Source organism: Enoplosus armatus, chromosome 18 (assembly GCF_043641665.1).
Source record: "Enoplosus armatus isolate fEnoArm2 chromosome 18, fEnoArm2.hap1, whole genome shotgun sequence".
Taxonomy (NCBI): Eukaryota; Metazoa; Chordata; class Actinopteri; order Centrarchiformes; family Enoplosidae; genus Enoplosus; species Enoplosus armatus.
Genome location: NC_092197.1, coordinates 20,060,832 through 20,087,638, shown reverse-complemented (window position 1 = coordinate 20,087,638; position 26,807 = coordinate 20,060,832). Strand labels below are relative to the sequence as shown.

Here is a 26,807-nt window from a genome sequence, read left to right as displayed (position 1 = left end):
TCACTGCCATGTTCTACTGGAGCCTTTCGTGTAAACTGCTGTGCATGTAGCTTAAAAATAGTTGATGGTTTGTCTTAATGTGGATGGTCTGGCCAATGAGAGACTGCCTCCTGATGGTTTATCATTAGAATTCCCACAGGGGGAGATGTGCCTCCTATTCTTTCTATCCCTGGGTTTATCTTTCATGTCGGCAAAAATGAGCAACCCTCGTCAAGTCCGGTCCAAAACTTGGTGGTGGCATACGGATTCCTTTTAAATCTGATCTTTCCCTGATTTGGCAGGAGCTGGCCAGCTGTGGATGGAATGGGAAGGAGAAGCACAGTTTGGCCCCCAACGTGGTCGCATTCACACGCAGGTTCAACCAGGTACGTCTCACCGAATCACTTCTACGTGGCAAATGATTACACTTAACAAATACAAGTTATGTCAGTTATGTTAGAACATTGGTGTATATCATGTAGTGTTTTTTGACAAACCTCGGCTCAATGCTTGATCAGTCTAGATTTTTTACCAGCTATAAAGAGCTTTCAGCCTTCAAAACTTTTGTTGAGGTTGTTAGCGTAATGGTATGCTCTGTGTGCCGGTTTAATTCTTCAGTAACACATTTATTCTCTGGTAATAAATTGTATTTAATACCTTAAATTGGTATTAAAGCAGTAGTGTAATGGAGATTTTCCCCTTGAGCCAGGGGAAGGCAGAGTCAGATCTGTCATATACTACGACAGGAGGACAGAAGGGAGTTTCGCTTTTACTTTTTCCTTCCACTTTTATTCATCTTTTAAAGCTGCACTAATCAACATCTTTCTGTTAACCCATAGATCAAATGTGTAACGTGTAAGGGGTTGCTCATAGAGACAAACCCACAGAGAGTTGTCGCCAAGCAGAGCGGTGTATTTTACAACCGAAGAGCAAACTGTAATATTAGACAAATGCGAAGGAGTTGAACACATCATCCAGGCTGAAAGCAACACAGCTGCAGCTGCCAGATGCAGGAAGAACAGCTGGCATATATATATATATATATATATATATATATATGCATATATACATGTGTATATATATATGTGTATATATGCATGTATATATGTATATATATGTGTATATATGTATATATATATGTATATATATGTGTGTATATATGCATGTATATATGTATATATATGTGTATATATGTATATATATGTGTGTATATATGTATATATATATGTATATGTGTATATATGTATGTATATGTGTATATATATTTGTATATATATGTATATGTGTATATATATATATGTATGTATATGTGTGTATATATATATATATGTATATGTGTATATACAGTGCATCCGGAAAGTATTCACAGCGCTTCACTTTTTCCACATTTTGTTATGTTGCAGCCTTATACCAAAATGGATTAAATTCATTTTTTTCCTCAAAATTCTACACACAACACCCCATAATGACAACGTGAAAAAAGTTTTTTTGAGATTTTTGCAAATTTATTAAAAATAAAAAACCTGAGAAATCACATGTACATAAGTATTCACAGCCTTTGCTCAATACTTTGTTGATGCACCTTTGGCAGCAATTACAGCCTCAAGTCTTTTTGAATATGATGCCGCAAGCTTGGCACACCTATCTTTGGGCAGTTTCACCCATTCCTCTTTGCAGCACCTCTCAAGCTCCATCAGGTTGGATGGGAAGCGTGGGTGCACAGCCATTTTCAGATCTCTCCAGAGATGTTCAATCGGATTCAAGTCTGGGCTCTGGCTGGGCCACTCAAGGACATTCACAGAGTTGTCCTGAAGCCACTCCTTTGATATCTTGGCTGTGTGCTTAGGGTCGTTGTCCTGCTGAAAGATAAACCGTCGCCCCAGTCTGAGGTCAAGAGCGCTCTGGAGTAGGTTTTCATCCAGGATGTCTCTGTACTTTGCTGCATTCATCTTTCCCTCTATCCTGACTAGTCTCCCAGTTCCTGCCGCTGAAAAACATCCCCACAGCATGATGCTGCCACCACCATGCTTCACTGTAGGGATGGTATTGGCCTGGTGATGAGCGGTGCCTGGTTTCCTCCAAACGTGACGCTTGGCATTCACACCAAAGAGTTCAATCTTTGTCTCATCAGACCAGAGAATTTTGTTTCTCATGGTCTGAGAGTCCTTCAGGTGCCTTTTGGCAAACTCCAGGCGGGCTGCTATGTGCCTTTTACTAAGGAGTGGCTTCCGTCTGGCCACTCTACCATACAGGCCTGATTGGTGGATTGCTGCAGAGATGGTTGTCCTTCTGGAAGGTTCTCCTCTCTCCACAGAGGAACTCTGGAGCTCTGACCGAGTGACCATCGGGTTCTTGGTCACCTCCCTGACTAAGGCCCTTCTCCCCCGATTACTCAGTTTAGATGGCCGGCCAGCTCTAGGAAGAGTCCTGGTGGTTCCGAACTTCTTCCACTTACGGATGATGGAGGCCACTGTGCTCATTGGGACCTTCAAAGCAGCAGCAATTTTTCTGTAACCTTCCCCAGATTTGTGCCTCGAGACAATCCTGTCTCGGAGGTCTACAGACAATTCCTTTGACTTCATGCTTGGTTTGTGCTCTGACATGCACTGTCAACTGTGGGACCTTATATAGACAGGTGTGTGCCTTTCCAAATCATGTCCAATCAACTGAATTTACCACAGGTGGACTCCAATTAAGCTGCAGAAACATCTCAAGGATGATCAGTGGAAACAGGATGCACCTGAGCTCAATTTTGAGCTTCATGGCAAAGGCTGTGAATACTTATGTACATGTGATTTCTTAGTTTTTTATTTTTAATAAATTTGCAAAAATTTCAAAAAAACTTTTTTCACATTGTCATTATGGGGTGTTGTGTGTAGAATTTTGAGGAAAATGCACTGTATGTGTGTATATATATATATGTGTGTATATATGTATATATGTGTGTGTATATATATGTGTGTATATATGTATATATGTGTGTATATATATGTATGTATGTATGTGTGTATATATATGTATGTATGTATATATGTATATATATGTATGTATGTATATATGTATATATACACGTATGTATGTATATATGTATATATACACGTATATATGTATATATGTGTGTATATATATGTATATATATATATATATATATGCATATATGTATGTGTGTATATATGCATATATGTATGTGTGTATATATGTATATATATGTGTGTATATATAACATAATATCACTGCCCCATCATCAGGGCATGAGGAAAGTGTATTCTAGTGTATCAAAAGTGTTGTTTGTTTGTTTGTTGTTTTTTTTTATATATGTGTTTGTGTGTTGTTTCAGGTGAGCTTTTGGCTGGTGAGAGAAATCTTAACGGCCCAGACGCTGAAGATCCGAGCGGAAATACTGAGCCATTTTGTCAAAATAGCAAAGGTGAGTGACAAATGACTGAGGGGAAAAAACAGTAAAATTATGTTTAATCATTTCAGGATGCAAGTAGTTGTGACTTTGTGTTTATTTCTAAGAAAATGTTATTAGAAACGTCCTTCTCGGCCTGTTCAAGGCGTTAACAGCGCTAGCTGGACCTAATTGAGTTCTTCAGTGTTTGGAAAAAGTGGCCATAAACATGCCGTTCAATCCCCGTTGTTGTTACAGTAGGAAGCACAGTAGGCTCGGCGTGACGTCTGGTAAGCTTTTCAGTGTAATGCAACCTCGCTAGTTCCTTCAAAATAACAATTTAATAATGATACGTTTTAGTGAAGGTTTCTCCTTTCATGGGTAACTGCCAGTTGCTTGTAAAGCGATCGTAACGCGTGAGCCGATGTGGCCTGCGTAGCTGCGGCGTACAGGAGCGATCCAGGTGCTTTTCGTGACACAATGTGAGGAGTGACGGAGAAAGCGAGACTTAACCCGATGGCAGAAACAACATGGTGGTCCGATCAGGGACCCGAGGTCCGCGTGTGGGATGGAAAGGAAGCGTGGAACCACGGCAAGGATGCTGACTCTTGAAACAAAACTACTGACGCACACCGTGTACTTGACTGTAACTGTAAGAGGTCATTTTAAGAGTATTTATTAGGGGAACTACTTGAATCAAGTGTGTGTGTATATATATATATATATATATATATATATATATATATATATATATAAATGGATTCCAAGACATCTAATAATGGATAGTGAGGTTGGGTGATAGTCTGAATCTCTGATGGATAACGTTGTACTTGCCAAGTTGATTTCTGGATATCTGGGAACATGGTGACGTCGCTATAAAGAAGTAAGATGGATAGAAACACGAGCACCCACTTCCTTCCAAAGCTCCTGTGTGTTTTTGAATAGTTTTTTTAAATAACGCGCGTCAGGGTACACGCGCAGTTCGTAGAATGCACATGGGATTTGTTGACTGGAACAAAAATGCAGAATAGTGCCGGCCTTATGCTTTTAAAGTGGAGCACCTAGTGTACAAGGAAGTAGGTATTGTTATTGTTATTGTTATTTTTGGCGCAGTGGTGCCAAGGCCTCTCGCCCGTGTGTCAGCTGGGGTTGGCTCCAGACACCACTGACCTTCTAAAGCAGTGGTTCCCAACCATATTTCTTAAGGGACCCCTATTTTACCATTGCATATACAGTGACGACCCCCCCCCCACCCACATACAATTACAAAAAAGGCAAAAAAGTAGCCTATTTCTTTTGAATTATCTTTATGTAGATTTCCTTATATTCATTGTATAAAAAAACAATAACAGCACAGGACCATTAACTGTACAATGAACCTGAACAGTAGCTTAATACCTGCAGAATGTTTGTGTAAAACTAGCAATTTATATACAATTCTGAGCAGACTATTTCCTGTGAATATTACAATGTTATCAGATGATTTTTCCTTATATTATTAGGAACACAATTCAGTGTCTGTATTATGATTTTCTTTTAAAGGGGACCTATTCTGCTCATTTCCAGCTCTATATTTTCATTGTGTGACTCCACTAGAGCAGCTCTGCATGATTCACAGTTCAAAACAAGTCCTGATTTATCTTCTCCTGGCCCTTCATGCAGCCCCCTCAGTTCCCCCCCCTCTGTCTGAAACAAGCTGTTTGAGCTCCTGTCTCTTTAAGCCCCCCCTCCTCCCTAAAAGCCAACTTTCTTCTGATTGTCTGGCCAAGTTCCGGAAGTCTTTGGAAGAATTTCCAAAGGCAGACTGTAAACATAACGTTACTAAGCGACATTGACATAAACATAAACACCTGGTCTGTGCCTGGAGCAGAGATACCATATAAGGACATCCGTGCCTCTCTGACATCAGATAGACCCGGCGGTTGAAAAAACTGAAACGCAGTGTTCAGAGCAGTCTGCAGCCTGAGCTTTATGCTCACAGGGATTACTTTTACATAAGTTTACCTCATTATTTGGCAACTTTGGCAACATTTAGTATGAATATCCAACATTGTAACATTAATATATATGACAGAAAATAAAGAAAAGCATAAGAGGTCCTCCTTAATTTCACTATCATACATACATTTTAATAGTCCAAGCAGCCTGGCTTTATAATAAATAAACAAAGATATAAACTTCTAAAGTAACCCTTAAATGTAGTCGTCTTCTTCACAGAAATTAATGAAATGCATGAGGACGTTGTGATTCATGGTCGGCACCTTAAAACCCCCTTTTTTTTTTGCGCAGTTCTAGCAGACTGAAAGTTATTTGTTAAACCTAGGGGGTAATGCAGTATTTTGCGTGTCCTTCATAATCAAATCCTGTGTGTTTCCAGAAACTGTTGGAGCTGAACAATCTTCATTCTCTGGTGTCGGTGGTGTCGGCTCTGCAGAGCGCTCCCATCTTCAGACTCAGCAAAACCTGGGCGGTAAGACATCGGCTTCATGCAGTGCCCGTGCTCCCTTTTTCAAATGAAAGCGTCAGCGTCGGGCAGAATCAGCAAATCGCTGCAGTGACTACGTTTTTGAATTTCTACAGTGAAGAAAATAGAGAAAGTGCTGATGTTCACTTTAAAAAAAACAAAAAAAAAAACAGAAGGTCTTGGGGTCAGATTACCAAACCTGAACCCAAACTGTGGCTGAAAAAAACAGCTGGAAGCGAACCTGAAAACCGACACTTCGTTGGGGTCCGCTGTGCTCTGGTCAGGTACCTTGACTTTTTCTAAGCAAAACGTGAGCAAAATAGCACTTCTTTGTGGCCTCGGATGCACCGTCCCTTTCCTCAGAGAAAATAACGATAACGTGGCGTTTCACTGCCACAGACGGACCCCATTCTGGGTGATTTGAATGATTAGTTCCGCATCACAGACAGCCTCGACTCCGTTTGTCCTCCATGCCATCAAAGTGCAAACCGTTTGGTCCTGGTTTTGATATTTGAACATGAATTCTGAATTTTACAGTGCTGGATATGAGACCACGAAAAGGGGATGCACCTGCGCCAGTACACATGGAGAAATACTCATATTATATTGCAGATTTAGAGGGAAGGGAGGGCTTGTATTTGCGGGGTTGCCAACTTAAATCCGCTATGTGGAGACACTTGCAGATCCAAATACTGCTGCAGGTCCTGATTCAGAACTGTTAAGGTTGATAGATAAAAGGTTTGCTCTACAAAATGTCAGAAAACGGTCCTTCAGAATGTCTCGTTTTTGCCTTAATAACAGTTCAAACCCCCCCCCCCCATTTTATAAGACAAAGAAAAGCAGAGTGGTGTTGCTACTTTTTACGCGTCGTGACATTTGTTTCACTGGCAGTGACCGAAAGCAGGCGTCTCTAGCCGAAACCAAAAGAGTTTGCAAGTTTTTATTTCGTTTCTGACTGATTCGACCCCCAGCGCCTTTTTTCTGCTGTTTTTGTTTCGTACGGTTGATGGAGACCAACACCGACGATCTTCCAAGTCGCTTACTTGAGCAGAAGTGTCGGCTCCCATATTGGCAGGAAAGAAAACAAGACGTCGCCAAATTTGTCTGAATCGCTCAGGATGATGCACTGCAAACCTCCTCTGACTAACTGTACGTGAACAGTGCCTAATTAGCTGGCTACTGCAGTCTACAACAGGCACAAAAAAGGGGGGTGGGGCGGCGGGACACTGAGATAGTGTATTCCAATTTAAACAACCATCTAGCTCCGAAAGTCTGCAATGTCTAACCGTGTAGTTACGGGGTTTTTGGAGCACAGACGCGCTAAAATTCTCTCAGGTAAGAGACTCTGAATGAGAGCAGGAGAAATCAAATGTGCATAATCCTTCTTCTCTTTGCAGTTGATCAGTCGGAAAGACAAGGCCACATTTGAGAAGCTCAACTATCTGACATCCAAGGAAGAGAACTACACCCGCATGAGGGAATACATCCGCTCCCTGAAGATGGTGCCCTGTATTCCTTACCTCGGTAAGTCCTCCGTCCTCACATCCTGCCTTTAGATCCTTTTGAAAGTCGGTGGTGTCCAAGCCCCCTCTACATCTTGCATGACTAGTCGAAAGCAATGGTGGACTTTGGTATAAGCATCATGTATGTCCGGGTCTTCTTCAGCGCCTTTGCCAGTTGTCCAAACCCACCCTGAGAGGTTTCGTAATCCTTCTCACAGTCTTGACCTTCAAAAACCATCAGATCAGACATGTCACGGCTAGGGGGAAGAGCGTTTTGCACACGCTTCGAAATGAAATGAACCTGGAAAAAAAACGTGTCGAGATGAAACAGCATTTCGGACGTATCGTGGAGTATTCCTGAAACTGGACCGGCATGCCCGGACGTGACGTTGGGAGGAATTTGATTTGAACGTTGAAAAGTGGGCGTGTTTCCTAACCGACGTACCATGCTGATGCTAGCTAGCTAACTAATATTGATTGGCTGGATGTCGTGATATTATTGGTCAGGTCAAGCTTACAGGAAGAAAATGTGATTGGATTTCATCTCAACTTGAACAGTATCTTTGTATCCACATTAGGTTGCAGTTTTCAGTCAATCTCGCCTTTTGTCTTCCTGTTGTTATTATTCAAATTGGTTTTCTGGGCTCATGGTATCAAGAGCATACTCTCATCCCTGTTGATTGAATCTGCGATCGTCGTCCAGATGTGTGAAAGGCAACGGCGCTTCGATTACGGGTGGTTTGGAAGGGGCTGGAGGAAGTTCCTAGTGTCTTGGATATGAAATGGATGAAACAAGATCACTAGAAACACAAGCAGGGCTGTACATAGTTTATTGCAAGACCGATAACATACAGACTATAAAAAATAATCTTAACAAAAACAGCATATATATACACAGAGTACCTGGTACATACTGTATCTGCACACTAATACAGTGACTGATCTTTTCAACAGACCAGGAAACCTTTGGTGGGTGGAGAGGATAACTGAATTTGTACTGTTTGGCTTCTGCGTAAGTGCACCGTAGCTGCTTTTACCTGGAGAACCATATTTGTTTTGGTATTTTTATTGTTGTAAATTCTGTCTATAATTCTGTATATTTGAAGGCTTTAATCTTCAGTGCCAAAAACGATACAACAGTGGTCCCATCAATGGTTGATGTAGGATGTAGTGTAGTGTAGTTTTTTTTTCTTGCAACTTCGTATCTCATTTATCTCACTAGAAAGACCTATCAAGCATTATAGGTAGCCGTATAGTCCAGTCCTGTTATTTAGATGCAAGAAGAAGTTGACCTGTTGAATTGTTCTATGTTCCCATGCTAAGTGGTTAGAAGACCTTTAAATTATTAAATTGTTTCCCTAACTGTTGTCAAATCGGAAGAAATCCAAATATTAGATGGAATTAAGCGGCTGAAGGCAAATTAGACAGATTTACTGAGATCTTCTATCAAAATAAATAAACCAGATTTCTCTCCTGTAGAACTGATCCCAAAGTACGTTGTACATAGATACTATATATATGTAATATAAGCACCAATAATACTCTGAAGGACCAGTTTATTGCCAGCAGTCAGTTTTGATCTCTGGATATACATTCCTGTTGCTATAATTAACGCATTGTGGATTTTATTCTACACATAACAGACAAAGATTTTGAGAGAGTTTTTGAATAGTATGCATTGGAGTTTCAACATATAAACAAGGTAAGTAAAACCTGTGGAAGGAATAAAGAAAAAACATTCTGCCTGTGTCCTATTGAGGAGTATAAAGCAACCAACAGAAGAAAAAAAAAAAGCAAAGACTGAAGTTAAAATTAAGGATGCCGTTTTTTTTTTTGTCATCTAGAAATGGTATCCCTTTTGCTGGAAGTGTTTGTCCGGTAAAACTTTGTTTTGAATGACTGGCGTGTTAGTTGATGTTTGCACTGGGTCGTATCATCATGGTCACTTTCTTCAGAGAATAAGCTCCTCCTCGGAACTCGGCCCAGTACACGCCGTCCTGGTAACGGCTGCGGTAGTGCCCACCGCGGTACCACACGCCGTTCAGATTGGAATGAGCGCAGGCGTTGTACCACCATCCTCCCTTTTGGTAGTGGGCACAGTTACCTGGAGACACAAGGAATGAAATCAGACCAGCTGGTATACAAGCAATCTGGTCTGGTCAGGTTAGGATTGATCATCAGTGAGCCCCACAATTGACCACCCTGCTGTATTCAACAAATTCCTGCAAAATTAGAAGTTTTGTGTGCTGATTAGATCTGGCCCAGAAGAGTAAAGCTCTAAAGCCTTGTCTGTGCCCCCGCGAGCAGAGCAGGCAAATGCAGCGGCGGTCTCTCTCCATGGGTTCAGGATCATGTGGCTGTCCCCTGTGGTCTCTCGTGGAAGGGGGTCGTAGAGGCGCTTGAAACGACGTACCGGCTTGGCCTAGTCTAGTTTAACAGGCGTGCACGACCACACGCCGCGGACAACTTGCGAAGCCTTCGACGTGGCAAGGTGACAGCATTTTGGGAGCACAGACTGTCACGCCAGGGACAGCGCAGACCCGCAGACCGCAGTATTTCGAATGTCCAGTGACATCCCACGTGCCGGACTCAATTACGCAATTGCATAAGGTTTTGCGGGTGCACACGCTTGTTTGTGGAGCCCAAAGCAAGAAGTGTGCAAAGGTTCTTAACCTCATTAACGCAACGCTTCAGTAATATGACTCCTACTGCAGAGCTCACGACTGTTAATGTTTACTGTTTTTCTAATCAGGCATCAACGCCGGCAGGAAACACTCATCTTCTCCACTTTTGTTCCGCAGTTGTTTTTTGTGCGTGCATTCTGAACGACAATATACTAATTGTGTCGAGTAGAGAGGTTGAGTATTGCAGTTTTAATGATGTTTTCCAATACATGATTTATAACATTGGGGAGTTTCCAACTTAAGCAAGCCTATTGTGTTTATATAAGTCAAGGAGCGGAGATTGTCCACATTCAGGCGTGCATGTGCACTTAGTTGATTTATGGGCAGCTCGTTCAGATAATTGAAATTAGCCAGATATTACCCAGGTGGCTTGCTTGCCTCTGAATGCATCCAAGTGTTTACTTTCTACGGGCCTGCCTTCAGTCAGAGAGGAAGAGCAGAACATCAGCGGACAATGTCTCCGAACTTCAAAGTAGCTTCTCTGGCTTGAGTTTGCATCACACAAGTGTCCTTCGGGACCCTGGACAAAGTAAGGACAAGTTGTCTGCTGAGCTGAGACTGACGAATCGTGGTGTACCATGCCTCGTGGAGCAGTGGAGCTGCTTCTAAACAATAGCCTCAAGGGAAATCCACACTGACCAGTGTATTTCACTTTGATGTGCTGTAAGTAAAATGATTTCTTTTGATGTTAGTAGATGTGGTCTTGGTGAGAAGTGGTCCTCCTATGTTATAAAACGCAGTAGAAACCTTCAAGTTCGAATATGGAGTAACGCGTCTCGGTTTTGGGGAAACTCTACCAAACATTGGTAGCTGTCTAAGTACCATATATTGTATACCCATAGCCTCAAGCCAGAATGGTGATGTGCCCAGATTCTGTATCCTACCATCATGCCCACTTATCCTGTGCAGGGTGGCATGGAGGCCAGGGTCTATCACAAGGCAGTGTCTGGATCAACTCTCGTAGGTGGATACATAACTCAACCCTGAATACAGTCGGTTATGAGTTGCATATACAATATGTGGGTGCAATTTATTGAATCAGATACCAAAATAGTAGTTATAATGGCCTGTTGTACCGCATTCCACTCACCTGTGTAGGCATCATGGTCTCTGTCCAGTGTTGTAAACTGCTTGCTGTTGTGCCAGGTAAGGGAGTCTCCAGCACTGCCATGGTATCGGCCCACTCGCAGCTTGTAGAAGTTGGCCTCGGACTCGACGCGGAAGCTGGCGTACTCTGCGAAGGTCTTACGTCCGGTCCAGTCTTCCAGGGTCACCAGCAGCTTGTAAGTGCCCTGGTTGGTCAGCCAGTAGATGTTCTCCAGGCCTAACCAGTATTCACCGTCAATGTTTCCAAACCCTTGCTGTAAAAGGAGGAAGGCATTGAATCAGTCAGGAATAACCCATTCCTCCTGTCCCTAACAGATGATTTAACAGGGAAATGCCACAGCGATTCTCTTATTTTAAAATTTACATGAGAGAATCGGTGAATTTCTCCCCTCGGATACAGCCTTGGACTTCCAGCAACAAGCCACCCATGTTTTCCAAGCATCTGTGAAAGACTGGTATGATGTCAGAGCGAGAGGCCAAGAGCAGTGGCATAATGGCAGAACGTTTTTAAGATCCTCTCCACCAGAGCTCACTGTGTTTGAATCTCTGGCTTCAATTACGTGGCACATGGATTCAATCAGAGGGGGGGGGGGGGGGTCCTCGTCCCTGCCAAATGTGAGCGTGTAAGTGCTTTGTTGACTCATTGAGGGTGGGTTGGGGAAAGATCGGGTTGGGGGACAACTTGGAAGTACTCCGTTGCGCTTTGATCTTGGGTTTAAAGTACTGAGGAGAGTATCCAGATTGGGATGTCCTCACTTTAGGCCACAGGATGTTAATCTCTGGCAACTAAATGTTTCACCCTGTTCACCCGTATTTACGTAACGTCGGGTTCCACCGGTAGTAACTGGGAAACATGGCTATGAAGTCCCTGGATCACTGCACTGGCTGCAACAGTGAGAGCATGTTTAGTTCATTTGAATTGATTTCAGCTCTGCTGTTGTGATCTCATACATTTTGTTTTCTTGAGTTTTTCTTACGATTACTCACATATTACACAATGAGATGGATCGGCCAAACAGTTTGTTTTGTTAAAGATAGATTTCAGCTGTGGGAGCTAAATGGCAGTTTAATTATTCCATCCATTTAACTTTATTAGGTCTTTTTTTTATTATATCTGCGTAGCTGCTCTCATATTCCTGTTTGTACAAATTCCATTTTTATGAAGTGACACTAGTATTTCATAATTTTACTGCTTAGGACAGTGTCTGTGTTACCAAACTCCTCCCCTGCACCCTTTAGCCCATAGCCGCTGCCATTGCAATTCTGAATTGGCCAACTAGCCAGGACTGCCAAGTGTTAGCGTTGTTTTCCACAAAGGAGGATGCACAACCAACCACCACAGTACTGTTAAGTAGTAGACTACCTCAGATGACTCTTAACTCTCAACCCAAAACCTCATGGGAGCTGTAGTGGCGAAATGCTTTGTTGAAATGACAAGGATTTCCAAGAGAGATGCAAGTGGAACAAAGGCTAGTCTGGAAGTGGAGTGGACTCTGGATACCTGCAAGATGGCAGCCACTAAACTCCTGAAAGGCTTAAAGCAGGCACGCAAACTTCGGTCACCTTTCGGCGAAATTAGCCGTTTTGAATCTCAAAGCGACTTTGACAAAGACAATGGAGGGTGAACATCTAACGCTTCGGATGCAGGTGCATCGCTCTGTGCCTGCCACAACGAAGCTAGGTAGCTAGATAACGTTGGCTTAAGCTACATAGTTGACCAAATATTCACCCAGAGTGACAGACCGCTGAGGTAACATTAACTTGCTAGCTAATTTTACACCATCGTTAAATGTGATGTCCATGGGTCAATGTGGAAATTTCACGTAAACGTCTATTGCAGCTGTTGCTAATATGCTATTGACATGCTGCTTTCAAAATCTGGCTGGTGTCAACAGGGTGTCTAATAATAATTGCTGTAGACTGTTAGCCTTGTTTTAAAAGAGCACACACACACACCATGTAATGCAATGGATGCCGGACTATCTTGAAGGCATATAGAAACTTGATTGAGTCTCAGATCCTCATTATTACCTTGTAGGTCTCCCAGTTCCTAAAGAAGTTGACAGAGCCGTCCTGACGTCTCAGAATAACAGTCCAACCGCCGGGGTCATGTCTCTGATCACACCAAACCTGCATGAGTCGGTTGCCGTTGTCCGCTTTCAGGAGGTACATGCCGCTGGTGGTGTATCCACCCTCCAGAGCCTCCAGACAGTCTTTGAAAGGACCTGCGGGGGAGACAGAATGCTAACTAACAAAGCTGCATACTGTATATCAGTATATAGAAGTCACTGTTGACCATGTGTTATGTGTGCCAAGTATATATTACCGTGAGCAAAAGTGCACCGTATTTCTTGGTAACCACAGAAGGCATCACGTGGAAACACGGAGACGACACGTTTGAATGGCTATACAGTACTTCATTCATATCTCATCGCACCATTAAGTACAGTTACTGGTTACTGGGTTCAGTGGAGCACCTTAGAGGTCCTAGAACACTTGCAGCATTACTGAAATAATCCAGTACAGGTTAAAAGAAGGATGAAAGAGGCAAAGTATGTGCATAGGCAGGTGAGCAAGATTGGTCTTTTGGGATTCCCAATTCATATTCTATAATTCCTATACTACATCAAGTTGTTCTTCATTGTTGATACCATATGTTTTCCCCCTCTTAACTATTTCTGCTCCTCCGTTGTGCAAAGGTTTAAATGAAAACCAGCAGGACGCCCTGTCAGCAGTCAGTTTTCCCCGTATATTCTCCTGTCTACAGCAGTATTCCATTGCTAGCTTGTTTTTGTTCATATGATGAAGGGTAGGAGGTTTTCGGCACCCATGTTACTCACTGATTTCTGCCTGGCTGATCAACAAGCATTGACCTTGTCTCTGTAAATTGCACGCTCTGTGGTGACAACATGAACATTTTTTCCGTCGAGTAGATTGCGTGGTTATTGATGGGGGTTCCTCGTTGAGCCAGTTCTGCGTTATTGCTTTTTTGGCAGCTGCGAACAGTATGAACAACATGTATTTCCTTTTCGTATCTCTTATGTCTCCAGGCAGCACCCCAAGTATGACTAACACTGGGTCTCTAGGGAGCCTGGAAACAAATGCGTTATCGAGTAATTTGAATATTCCACTTCAAAATGTACTCAAGACAGAACATGTCCCGAGTATATGTGTATTGTTTGCAATTCTCTGGGTGGGGGGGGGGGGGGGGCTACCTTCCATTAAAATCCCTCCATATGTTTGAGTTTGTAACGTTACGAGAAGATTTACTGAGAGTTACTGAGAAGATTATTCCCACATTTCTTTACTAATGTCTCTCACTAGCCCTTGAGTGTTTGTGTCATATTAGACAACGCTCTATATGATTTTGTGATCTGCTTTTTGGTGTCCTGGCCCTTTTGAATTCTTACCAGATGTTCCTCCTGAGATTGTTCCAATTTGGATGTTTCAGTAGGAAGCCTTTTATTTCGAAATATCTGAAGAAATGTTAATTACTTAAATGTATTACTTAGCTTAGTTACTTATCTTCAACCGTCTAATTTTAAGGGGGTAAACTCTCTCAACTGGACAATACTGCTACTCTCTCCATACCGTGATGGTTGTTTTGGCCCATCTGCCTAAGGCCTCCTTCTGGGATTTATCACCGCCTCTGACGAAGTTGTGAAAGCTGATTTCGCAATCTCTGACCTGTCTCTGTTTTATCTGTAACCCAAATTGTCAATGCCCTCAACTGGCAGGCCCCACCAGTAATGCCTGAGGTTGGGGATCGCCCAACCACCTAGGTTTTTTGGTAGCTGCAAGAACTTGTACGCATGGATGCCTACCTTGCCAAATAAACCTCCTTGGAGGAGCTGTTTGATAGATTGCTATGAAACATATTTGGAGAGGATTTTTATTCTCAATAAAACCTCTTTGGGGGGGCGGGAGGGCTACAATATCCTACATGGATATTATAGGGACTTTAACAGTGGTTGCAGCTGCAGTAATCTGTCAAAAAGATCTCTGTGGTCTTTTTTATGCATGTTCTCAGTGAGGTTAAACATTATAGAAGAAACGTTTCCCCTTATTGGACAATGTGTGCCCTGTGTCGTTACAATAATAATAGACCTCAGAGGAAGATACCGAAGTGTCAGTGTGGTCATCTACTCACCAGAGGGCTCGTTTGTGAAGCTGTAGGTAGCACTTGGCATTGTGGCCAGTGGAGGTGGTAATGCTTTGGAGTTCTGGTCATTCTGTATCTCATTAGTCATGGGGTTGGTGGCGTGGCGTTTGTAGGTAGGTGGATGGTAGGGTCTGTAGCCTCCAGGAGAAAGTTCAGGCATCTGCAAAGGAGGCTGAGGGATCACAGGAGGCTGTGGGCGGACAGGACGGCTCCTCTCCTGCACCACGCCGTACGAGTATCCTCCCCTCTTGCAGTTTTCCTCCAGCTGCACCACGAGAGCGCTCTGGTTGCTGGCGAGGGCCGACAGATGCAGGTACTTATGTTCCAGGTCACGGTAGCGGGCAGCCAGCCTCCCCATCTCGTGTGTGTGGTTGAGCACGCGGGTCTCCAGCTGTGAGACCTCCAGAGCATTGTCTCGTTTGCGGATAATCTCATGCAGCAGCTGCATGTAGAGCTGCGTAACCCGGGAGTTCATGTTGCGGCTCTCTTTGCGCAGTAGCTTGACTTCATTGATCACACCCCCATCTACCTCAACCAGCTGCTGCAGCGCTTCGATCTGCCGCCGCTGCTTCTGCAACTCAGTGTTGAGCAACTCCAGCTCCTGCTTGTTGACCCTGTTCTCCAGCAGGGCCTCGGGCTCCTTGGAGTTCACACAGATGGCCCCATTGTTTTTCTGCTGAGGGACAATAAAGGTGTAAGAACATTTGTCTGTTTGGGAAGCGCTGTGGTCGACCACGGCACGCTTTTGCCGCTTTGGCGCATAGATAAACTCTCTCTCCAGGATCTCATCGCTGTTCCCAATTTCCTGAGTGTCTCCCTGGAGAGAGGACTCGGGTCCAGACAGCAACAGGAGCACCAACAAAACCACCACAGGGAGAATCATAGCACAGTGATAGCACCTGAACCAAGATGATTTCTGCAACAGATGGGAAGAGATTATCAGTAAATGTCCACTCTCTCACATCATTCACTGAAGTGATATTAGCATGTGCATATTTTTGGCCACTTGGGGGCAGCAGAACAAGCTGAAAACACAAAGTCGACTTGGCAAACACATCCAGCAGACACAGAGCGACATCATCGTTCATTTGGAGTGGTGTTTGTGTCCACTTGATGACTGTAAGTCAAGTGTTTACTCCGTTTAACTCCAGAGAAAAATATCTGGCTCTTTAGCTGCAGCTTTCATGTGCCACGTCCGACCAGTCTAGTGGTAGAATTGTTATTCCTCTTTCCTGGATTTTACAAGGGGCCATCACAGACAACCCCGTCTCCTAAAATATTATTACGTACTCATTTGTGTTTGTGTATTTTAGCGGAAGAATAATTCCACTGATTGAATGGAAAAATGGTGACTGTACCTGTAAAGCTTCGCTGTCAGTGTCAGTGTTTTCCTATAATATTCACAATTGCCACTCTTATTACAGCACGACTTAGCAGCTTGGCATTCGTGTTAGACCCGAGCTTCCCAACCCTTGGGGCCACGGACTAGTACTGGGTCACGGAACATTTTGCTACAGGGCCTCGAGGAAACAACGTGCTCACAATTACCTTTGAACTCGGTGCTGTGTTTTTCCTCATCACTCCCGACAACCACTGATTTTCCAGTGTGGCCCTTCGGAACAAGTATATAAACACTTTTTTTCGCCATTGTCATTCGAACTGGTTCTTCTCTAGCAAAACCCGGCCCCTTAGCCTGTAGAACAGCTTCAGTGCTCCTTGTCATAGATTCCCCAAGTGCATGGAACTCTACTAGAGGGATGAACTCTTCTAAAAGATTCAAAAAGCCCGAATACACGGCTGCGAAAGCATCACTCGGCTTTTCTTGCACGTGCTCGTGTCAAAATCCAGTTGTAATTAAGTTGTTTTCTATCTTTTTGTAAGCTATTAGATAAGAAATTAACAATAGACACCCGCTCAAAGTGGCCCTAACTTGATCCCGTACAGTAAATATACCAAAGCAAATGACTAAGAAGGCTTGCTCAAGCAAATGCGTTCCCTCTTTCCAGCCTTTGCTTAAACCTTGCCTGATGATGCAGTGTTTCGATGAGGATTCTCTTGGTCCTAGGATAAAGAAATGCTATCACGGCTTTGGAATTTTTAATAACACAAAACACAAAAGGGGAATCTCCCCTGACAATATCTAGTGTTATCTTCAGTTGTTGGAGATGGGAGTTACTACATCATAACATGCCCCCCCCCCACAACTCCTGCCTTCAGGCCAGGCCGGTGCAGTCGCCGGCAGTGGACTTAATCCATTTTCCCATAATAATAACAAGCTCTGTAAATGTCTGGCCGGGGGTTTTTTTTTCTCAAGCTGAAGGATTGTCGGATCATTACTCAAATCCATTACTCACACAAGTGGACTAAAAGTGAGTTCAACATGTGATTCAATTATCTGGCGTGTTCATATTTCTGGCAGAAGGCCTGGCGATGTTTGCTCTCGGCCCATGATTTGGCCCGAATGGTTGAGGCTGCAATCTGTCTCTATCCACGAGCTCTTTTCAACAGCGGGATCTTTTCCTGGAACCTGGGAGCCTTTCGGGGACCACGGAGCTCACAGGAGCATATATTCAGAAGATGTGAAGATCTTTCAGTTCATGAATGGCCCACCCCCCCCCCCCCCCACCCGCCCCCTTTTTGTTTCTGGGATCAATATCATATCGTCAAATTTGGTGTCTCGGAGATTAGCCGTGTTTCGGCTGCTGAGCCCTGGCCAGTCTCTCTGGAGCAGTATTTTAACATGATCTCCAAAATGGCCACAGACGGCAAGGCCGACAGCAGATGCGCACATGGTTCTGTTTATGCGACTCTGGTTGTCCTGTGTTTGACTGACATGTTCACACACGTGCGGCCATGAATTATGGGCCGCGCGAGGACTTGAGCTCAAGCGTTTAGTGGATCGATCGGCAACGACGACGACTTTCAAACAAAAGATTTGGCAGATTTGTTGCTTTTCTCTGTTTTATGGTCCCTGTTCTGTTGCAGCTACTGTAACATGAGTCTGTCTTACTTACACAGTAGCAAAACATATATAGTCTTTGCTGGTTGGTTGACATATATACTTTAATTAAAAGCTTAAAGCTACAGCAGGCAATATTATTGAATTATAATTTCAGTTGAAATAACTCATTTTGACCATTGCACCCCCCCCCTTTGTATTTAGTCTTTTAAAAAAACTGGACCAGGTCTGAATCAAACGACCAATCAGGGGGTTCTGTGTTTTGATTCCTTCCTCCAGTTAACGCGCTAGCTAACGGAGCCCTTCAATTAGATATTGTTAGTGACGTGCAGTGGTCAAAATGACTTATTTCAACCATCATTTTAATTCAATAATATTGCCAACTGCAGCTTTAAGATCAGTCTCATTAATTAGCCTTGCAAATAACCTACTGCCCCCGGTGAGTCGTCAAAGTCGCCCCCCATTTTTCAGCTGCGTCTATTCGTGTGCAAACAGAATGGTGGCTGATTCATCAAAAGGTTTCGCAGGAGTGTAGACGGCCACAGAGCTTCAGAATGCTTCTGTTTCTCAGGCTTGCCTGGGCAGTTCCCCCCCCCCCCCCCCCCGCCGTAGAACGAATGCATCCCGTGTGACATTTACAGTCGTGGAAATGGAAAATGGACGAACACGACGAGGGGCTCTTGCTCCCGAAAGAAGTTGTTATTGTAGGTGAGGTGTAAACTGCGCCGCCGCTAATCCGAGCCCCTCTGTGCTCCAGATGCATCTGAGAGGCTGAGCTTGTGTTATTATTTTCACGAGGCCCGTGTTGAGCTGCAGTGTTGTAAATGCATGTGGTGGTAATGTTTTATAGGCCAGCTGTAGTAGAAAGTCCCCCCCCCCCCCATTTCATTTCTAGGCTCTGCCTTCCTGAAAACGCACCTGTAGCTCGCAGATTGTGAATTGTCTCGAAACATTTTTCTTTTCTTTTTTTTTTTCTCAGGGAAAGATCTGATTCATTACTCCAGAACTGCGACACTATGTGTTATTCCACAATATATTCTGCTACAAAAAGACAGGTGACAAGTAAAGTATGCTCTCTGAAGGAGGTGTGTGAGGGCCCTGGCTGCCGGGATACGTCATGGAAACACACACACACACATACATATATATGTTCCATCGAACGCTTAAAGGCCTGCTGCTTTTTGTGACGGTTACAGCGATGCACATATGCAACCCGGGAGAGGGATCCCTCCTCTGTTGCTCTTCCTGAGCTTTCTTACACCCCCCCCCCCATTCAATTTTTTTTATTCCTCATTGGAAGCAGAGGTTTGTCATATGCTGTACAGATTGTAAAAGCCCCCCTGAGGCAAATTGTGATTTGCGGTTAAAAATTGACTGCTGAGAGACACATCAATCACACCTCCCTCACAGAGAATGAGCAGTAGCTGCTCAGAACATGTCGTGAAGTGACGCTCATCAGCACAGACTATCCAGAGACGCACTGACTTTTTTTTTTTTTTTTTGTTATCTCAAATTTTTTCTGTCTGTGCTCATAAAGGCCGAACTTGTCAGTGAAGCTGACGTCAAAGTGTGCGTATTTACCATTATTCCCTGGCTAATGTGTGTGTGTGTGTGTGTGTGTGTGTGTGTGTGTGTGTGTGTGTGTGTGTGTGTGTGTGTGGTCATTACACAGCTAGACACCCTAACAGCCAGCAAGCCCCGCAAACCTCTCTTTGTCTGCTCACGCACGCACACACACACACACACACACACGTGTCGCGAACAGTTGCCAGTGGCGGCTGCGACTCGTCTGCGAGAGGAAAGACAGACGCCCGGCTCTCCTCATTCAGCAGATTCGGCTGAAAGAGTTGGCTGACCAATGGACAACGTGAAGGAACCGGTCAGATCACCGGGGGTGGGGGGTGTGTGGGGGTGTGTGGGGGGGGGGGGGGGTGGAGAAGCCGCCTTTCGTCTTGCCTCTGACTAATATCTTCCTGCTCTGCCTCCACATGCTGCTTGATGGTTCAGTAGTTACCGAAAAAAAAGGCTCCCCCCCCCCCGCCGGCCTTTGATTGCAGAGGTCGGAGCAGCGACGCGCTTCCCGACTGTAACGTGGCGGGGCTTGACTCCTCGCACAGTCACGCCGTCCAGCTAACTGGCCTCACTGGGAGGAAAATCGAGATCTCTTTCCAGAAAAAAAAAAAAAAAGGAGCCATTCACCCCGTCATGCCAAGACACGAGTGGACCAGAGTGGTGTGTGTGTTTTTAGTTTAATAGACCTGGCAGTGTGTCTTCCTATTATACTAAAAATCCCAGCAGCTTTGCATAAACTCATAAAATGAAGTTTTTTTTTTTTTAAAGGAGTAGTAAAAGTTCCCCCGTGCGGTTTTAGACATCCAGTGGCATTATGGAACTTTTTCTTTTTCTTTTTCTTTTTCTTCTCCCGTGCATGTCCCCGTTTAGTTTGTCTCATGGCACGCTCGCACAGGTGACGCAACGCGCAGTCCTGCCGTTAGTTTCACTGAGCGACAGTCCTCGCACCGACGGTTTGTACCAACAAAGGCAGAGAAGAAGAAGAAGAAGAAGAAGAGGACTGCTGCCAAGTAAACACTGCAGAATTTAAAGGAACTTTTCAAATCATTATTTTTTTTTCCACCGCTTGACGGCATCACAGAGCAACATCAGCACCAACATCAGCACTCCCTCTCTTTTAGCTCCGCTTTTGTTCTCCACCAGCTCCTAACGGACACATCCGGCTCTTTTCAGCCGCTTAAATCCTCTCTTTAACTCTTTAACTGTGTCGGCGCTGAGCGGGTCGTGTGCAGGGAGTTTACCGGAGCCCTTCCTCTGAAAACCAGGAGGGGGGGGGGCGACGACGAGAGCGCTAAAAACGAGCCGAAAAACCATGAGCTGCACTGTTCGCCCATAGTTAATATGAAAACACTGAGTCGTGCAGCTTTTAAAGAATCGTGAGCAGGACATTTTACCGTGTAAAGTGAGCCTCTCAGAGCTCCAGTATTCTAGTTGTCCGACTAGCAGCGAAAGCTCCTTAGTCCAAAATGGATTATTCCATGCTGTCCAAAAAAGGGGTGGGGACATGTGTGAAATTCCTCTTTTTTTTTCTTCTTTTTTTTTTCCACAACCATGAAACAGCCCTGAAACACACAGGGGGTCAAGCAAACAGTGGACGTTCCCGAAACATATTCAAGTCCCAGTCGCACCTTGCATTACTTTGGTCACACCGAGCGAGTTTATAGCGGAATCTAAAAATAGAAAATAATTTAAAAAAAAATAATAATAAAATACCGGCTTCAAATTTTACGTGGGAGTTGTGCAGTTTGTGCAGAGTCCACTGATCTGTAATTTCAGATTTACTGAAAGGAGTCAGTTGAAGAGGGTCTTCATCATCACATGTGTACAAAACAACACAGAATGAGCCTCGTCATGTCTTCAAATTAGAAATAAATAATAAAAAAAGGAAAGCTTTGAAGCTAAATTTATTTGCACACCGGGAATATACTGGCTGGACGTCTCGTCGAACCCTGACCAGGCGGTTTAAGCTGGCCTGAAATGCATCCGGAGACTCGGCGTAACAAAGAACACTTGATGTACTTTTAGGACAATAAGGGGCGCAAGTGAACCAGTCGGGGATGAGAGGACCTGATATTTCAAGCTGTAAGAACTCGGTGTAGTCATCAGGCAGTGTTGGAACACAGAACATCTAGCATGCTGTCTCACATAAGTTGGGTTTTAGCGTCCCGAAAGGGGAGCGAAAGGGAAGGAAATGTCAGGTCGGATAATTGCCCCACTCACCCGCTTGTCTCTCGTTTTCCCTTTATATCCCTTGCCCCTCTGGCAAGTGTGACTCCCAGTCCTCGCCGGTCAGAGTCATTCCATCCGTTCTTCAGTCCGCTGTTTTTGTCGGAGGCACGTCCCTCATGTTATTCACTTCACCTGCCGTCAGAATCAAGTCTCCATGAAGAGCGTAAGTCAGGGAGAGTGTTCCGGCTGCCAAGATTTCTTCCTCTTCTCCTTCTTCTTTTTTTTTTTCCCCCTCCCTTTTTTTTAACAGTGCCTAAGTGTCCATTCAAGCTTTCAAAGTTGTCCTGCTGTAACGTCATTCATCCGCGGCGGAGGCTTTTTCCACCCTCAGGTCCCAAACTGGGTCCCAAAACTGAGAGCCTGTTCCTGCAGACTGAGCCTTGGTCCTCCTCGACCCAGAGAGCCCTCCTCCCTCTTCCTCTTGTCCTCCTGCGATCACAAGTGAGAGACTTCTTGTTGCTTGAAGTAATTAAGCTGTGCGCCGCGGCGACGCCCCCCCCTCCCCTTGACAATCATGGAGGCATTGGACGGAGGCTCCCAGCCCCCACCGAAACCCTTGTCCCCCTGTAGCCCCCCCCCCCCCCCACTGTATCGCTCTCCTTCACCCGGCCCAGGATTCAAGACCGGCACATGTCAGCAGCCGCATGTGTTGCGGTAAGGGGGTCACAGGTCTGGAGCATGCGGATCTGTGTGACCTGCGCTTGCTGAGGGGAGCTCCGGGAAAGAGAGAGAGAGGATGTCTACCTTCTGTTTTTCCTCCTCCCCCACCCCGTTTGTTTTCCCCTCTGGTTCAGCCAGAGACTTTAAAAAGATGAACAAAAGGGGGTGTCTTTGATCCTCCTGGCCTCCTGGAGTCCCGGGCTTTAATAGAAGCGGAGAGGCCGCCTCTCAGACGACCCTCGCACGGACTCCGATGTCTTATCTGCGAGGCCAGGCTAGAGGCCGTCCGCTCGCACGGTCTGCCAAGAAGCCGAGGGCTGGGATGCAGTCTGTTGTGTTGTCATGGCAATCGCCGGTTGCGTAACACCTGACGAAGACTTTTCAACAAATACTTAGTGAGTCATCATGTTTGTTTTTGATTGCATGAGATGCTCGCAAAAACTGGCAATGGGTGATGTCTCTAATCCATGGATTTATTTAAAAAAAAAAAAACCCAAGATGGGCGAGGAGATCATCCCGTGAGAGCTTTTTGGGGAAACCCGACTCGAGCTGTGCTTTTACTGCAGGTCCAACAGCGTTTTCGGACGGTTAAACTTTTTGCAGCTTCAAGTGAGCCGTATTCCTAGTCAAGATAATCTGGGCTTTTATTTTGGAGGGGTTGTAGACTGGACACAAAAACAAAACGGCACCAAAAGAAACTAAGAAGCTCTAACGGCGCAACATTGTCACAACATTGAATTGTCATTCAAATGTCTAAAGGGAATATTATGATGCTCATTTTTAAGTGCCTCCATGCAAAGTTGGAATACGCCTCCGAGCACATTCACATGCAGCAGAGCGTGAAACCAGAACCACAATCCTCAGTGTTCTTCGTTAGGATTCTTGCGTGTGTGTGTGTGTGTCCTTTAATTCTCGGGACTGGCTTTCGTCCGTCATGCGATCCCGTGTCTCTTTCCCGGCCTGTCACCGCTCTCCAGCCCTCTGTCCGGCCTGTGAACCCGTCCTTCCTGCTCAGACCCGGGACGCAGGAGCCGAGGAGCACTTTTGATGGAGGTCAATGGCTGAGACCGCCGAACCAGCAAATCTTGCCTTTATACGCCACTCTAAAAAAAAATGTTTACCACGTCGGTGTTTGGTTATCTTTTTCTTCGGTACACACACATCACCTGTATGACCTGACAATTCTTTTTTTTTTTCCTTCACTTTTTGCACACTGTGTCAGCATGTTGGACCCCAAAAACACTCAAAACACTTTAAAAAATGATGTTTTTTGTACTGTCGAAACCACAAACCTGCTCGATGAAGCGTTTTAAAGGCTGCAAATGTGAACGCAAGGTTGCAAACACAAATTGAGAAAATCGAGATCATGTCAAGCGATGTACAACTACTTACAGCCATGCCACAATAACACAGAGAGCTACAGATCAGGACTCCCACTTCCACCTCTCTGCCCCCCCCCCCCCCCCAAATTCTAAATACAATGGCACCACCATAGACTTGAATGCATTATATAACCAATTATTACTAATGACTGGAGTTTGGAGCGCATGCACTGGTTGAGATATAAGTACAACTGGTGTCTATGGGACTGTCTTCAAAACTTTCTAAGCATGAGATGAATCAGTTAGAAACATTCAAACCGTCAGCCATCAGCTCTGGGTGATGTACGAGTCGGTAGACGCCTCGTGACCAGGCTTCGCCGTGCGTCAGAGAAGCCGGGAGACAGGAAGCCGGGTGTGTGTGTGTGTGTGTGTGTGTGTGTGTGTGTGTGTGTGTGTGTGTGTGTGTGTGTGTGTGTGTGTGTGGGGGGGGGGGAGAGACTACAGGCCCGTCCGGCTCCGCAGACCAAGCACAGCTGAAAGGCATTACACCCCGGCGCTCAGGGTGACATCATCGGCAAATGTTTGCGAGGCTTTCCGTGTCGTGTTATGCAGATGTAATATTTGGGCCGGAGCTGCCAGCACAGCTGATATCACGAACAGCCAGCATGTCTCTCAGCTGGGACTTGGGTGTAGCCTGGGGTGAGGAGCAGGATTATAGGAAGTTCCTGGAGTTTCAAGCAATACGTTGTCTAATGTCTAATATGTGAAAAGCCCAAGAGTTTCACTTGGCTTCCTGATGGCAGGTGTGTTGAACGCGGGTCTCCGAACGCCGCCTGAGCTGGTTTCCATCGCACTCTGCCCGCATCGGTCGAGCCTTTACTGTCTCGCGCGCGCGTCTTGCGAGGTGTGTACTCGTTGGCGGTCCTCGCTCCACTTCAGCTCCACTTGTTGAGCAAGTTGTCGCTTTCTCGCGTCGTCTCGGGACTTGTGTGGAAACAGCTGTCCAGCTAGCTGAATGAAAATCCTCCTCAAACTGGGCGTTGGAGCCAATTCAGTTTGATATGTATTGTCACGCCCCCCCCCCCCGCAAGACGCCGGCAGGATACGGAACCCCCGACAGACTACAGGACACACTAAGCGTGTGCTGTAAGCAGACAGAAATACAGTCGCCGAGACGTTGTGAGATTGTGATCGGATCCAGGGTCAGTTTTCCATTCATGGCTGGTTCCAAGTCAGCTCGGTATCATCTCACCCTGAAGCATCTGACACTGTGACATGTTGATTGTACAAAGGGCTCAGTTATCGTGCAGATGCAACCCATGGGCTGTACATAAAGATGGCCCGACGCGTCTCCACTTCCTCCCGCTGGACAAAAACGAGGCCATAAATATTTTTTTAGTTTGTCCCATCCGCTAACACGGAGGGGGGTGGGGCTTATGACTTATACTGCAGCCAGCCACCAGGGGGCGATCGAGACGTTTTGAGACGACGTAAGCTGTAGCTAGCTCGCAGCACTGCAGCTAGCTGAACTACCCAGATAACAAAAAATACGGTATTATGGTAATAATAGAATATGGTATAGTAGTTCCAGATTTCAGCTTCAGTCCACAGTGAGTTTTATCGAAAGATAGCTTTGTGAGGAATAACAACACTAAGAGATCCTGACCCCGACATGCCGAACATTTACGTAACACTGTGTAGCTGCGTTCTGGTCTCCACCCTGATCACAACTGGAGCGATGAATCAGCCCTGCAGCACTAACTTTGACCCCCGAGGAGAAAACATGTAACGGCTTCACACTTCCAACTGAAGAGGAGACCAAGCCAAGACAAGCACTGATGGCCTCTGCTGTAGACTGGCTGTCTGTGAGGACGCTGACCCCTGTGCTCCGGGTGAGAAGGCTCTGGCCCTCTGCCCTTCAGCAGTTCCAGCATTGTTTGGCCTGTTTCGCGAACAGGCAGCCGGACCACACACACACCAAGCAGCATGGCAGAAAAAGACCATGTACCACAACAGTAGTAGACTCGGAAAAGAAGCGACGTGTAGAAAATGGCGGCTGAGTCCTGGCAGTTGGCCAAGCTACCCTGACCCCTGACACCCCCCCCCCCCCCCCCGTGCGTGCGCATCTTCGGTGTGCTACTGAAGATGTTTCTCACTGCGCTGCTCGAGAATGTCAATGTTTGTGTCTGAAATACTGCCTGCGGCACCAGATTTAATCTTGGGATTGATACAGGGTACATGCATCTGTCTGTTCATTTTCACTCACAATAGATCAGTATGTGATAGTAAGTTGGGGCGTAACGGTATCACCGGTACGAATCCAGGTTTGACATTAAAGATGCGACTACATTGATATGTACCCTGAACCGGGTCGATGGCCCGATTCTAAAGTTACAAACCGGTCGACTGAAGCTTTGATGCTAATTCTGCACAGCGTCTCCACTCTTGTAAAAAGGTCAAAGGTCAACGCGAGACTCTGGCGTCATGAGAGTAACGTTGATAATACGTAGCTGTCCTCGTAGATGCCTTTTTGTTAAGTTTTTCATTAAAGCGTACGTATTTGTCTTTGGAGTCTTGCTCGAGGCGACTAAGACTCAGTCGCATTTTGAACGTTGCTTGTTGTTACAGATTTTGTTGTAGCAACAGAAATACTTCTTAATGTACAGTATGCAGTATTGTCAGAAAGTGTTGACAGACGGATGAACACATTGTTGGTTTTGGTCTTTTTCATGGGATTTGCTGACGATAAGAAAAACAGAGAAGAGGACCAGACTTC

At 45.1% G+C, this 26,807-nt stretch overlaps 2 protein-coding genes across 3 annotated transcripts in view; one reads left to right on the top strand and one right to left on the bottom strand.

Moving 5' to 3' along the window:
* LOC139301204 (ras-specific guanine nucleotide-releasing factor RalGPS1-like) overlaps positions 1–26,807 on the top strand; it is a 64,011-nt gene that overhangs the window by 6,645 nt on the left and 30,559 nt on the right. For both annotated transcript variants that reach the window (XM_070924535.1, XM_070924534.1), the window contains 4 exons: positions 282–365; positions 3,317–3,406; positions 5,748–5,840; positions 7,232–7,358. In XM_070924535.1, the coding sequence (XP_070780636.1) occupies positions 282–365; positions 3,317–3,406; positions 5,748–5,840; positions 7,232–7,358 (394 nt within the window). The remainder of the gene's footprint in view (positions 1–281; positions 366–3,316; positions 3,407–5,747; positions 5,841–7,231; positions 7,359–26,807) is intronic.
* Positions 9,244–16,172, bottom strand: LOC139301123 (angiopoietin-related protein 2-like). The gene is made up of 4 exons (XM_070924428.1): positions 15,278–16,172; positions 13,159–13,352; positions 11,111–11,381; positions 9,244–9,440 (listed from the first exon to the last, which is right to left on the bottom strand). The coding sequence occupies exons 1-4, from the start codon at positions 16,170–16,172 to the stop codon at positions 9,244–9,246; spliced, it is 1,557 nt and encodes a 518-aa protein (XP_070780529.1).

Coding starts and splice junctions, on each gene's coding strand:
- LOC139301123 (XM_070924428.1), bottom strand. CDS start 16,172: ATGATTCTCCCTGTGGTGGTTTTGTTGGTGCTCCTGTTGCTGTCTGGA. Junction 13,353..15,277: donor CTTCACAAACGAGCCCTCTG/GTGAGTAGATGA, acceptor TCTCCCCCGCAG/GTCCTTTCAAAGACTGTCTG. Junction 11,382..13,158: donor GGAACTGGGAGACCTACAAG/GTAATAATGAGG, acceptor CTCCTTTTACAG/CAAGGGTTTGGAAACATTGA.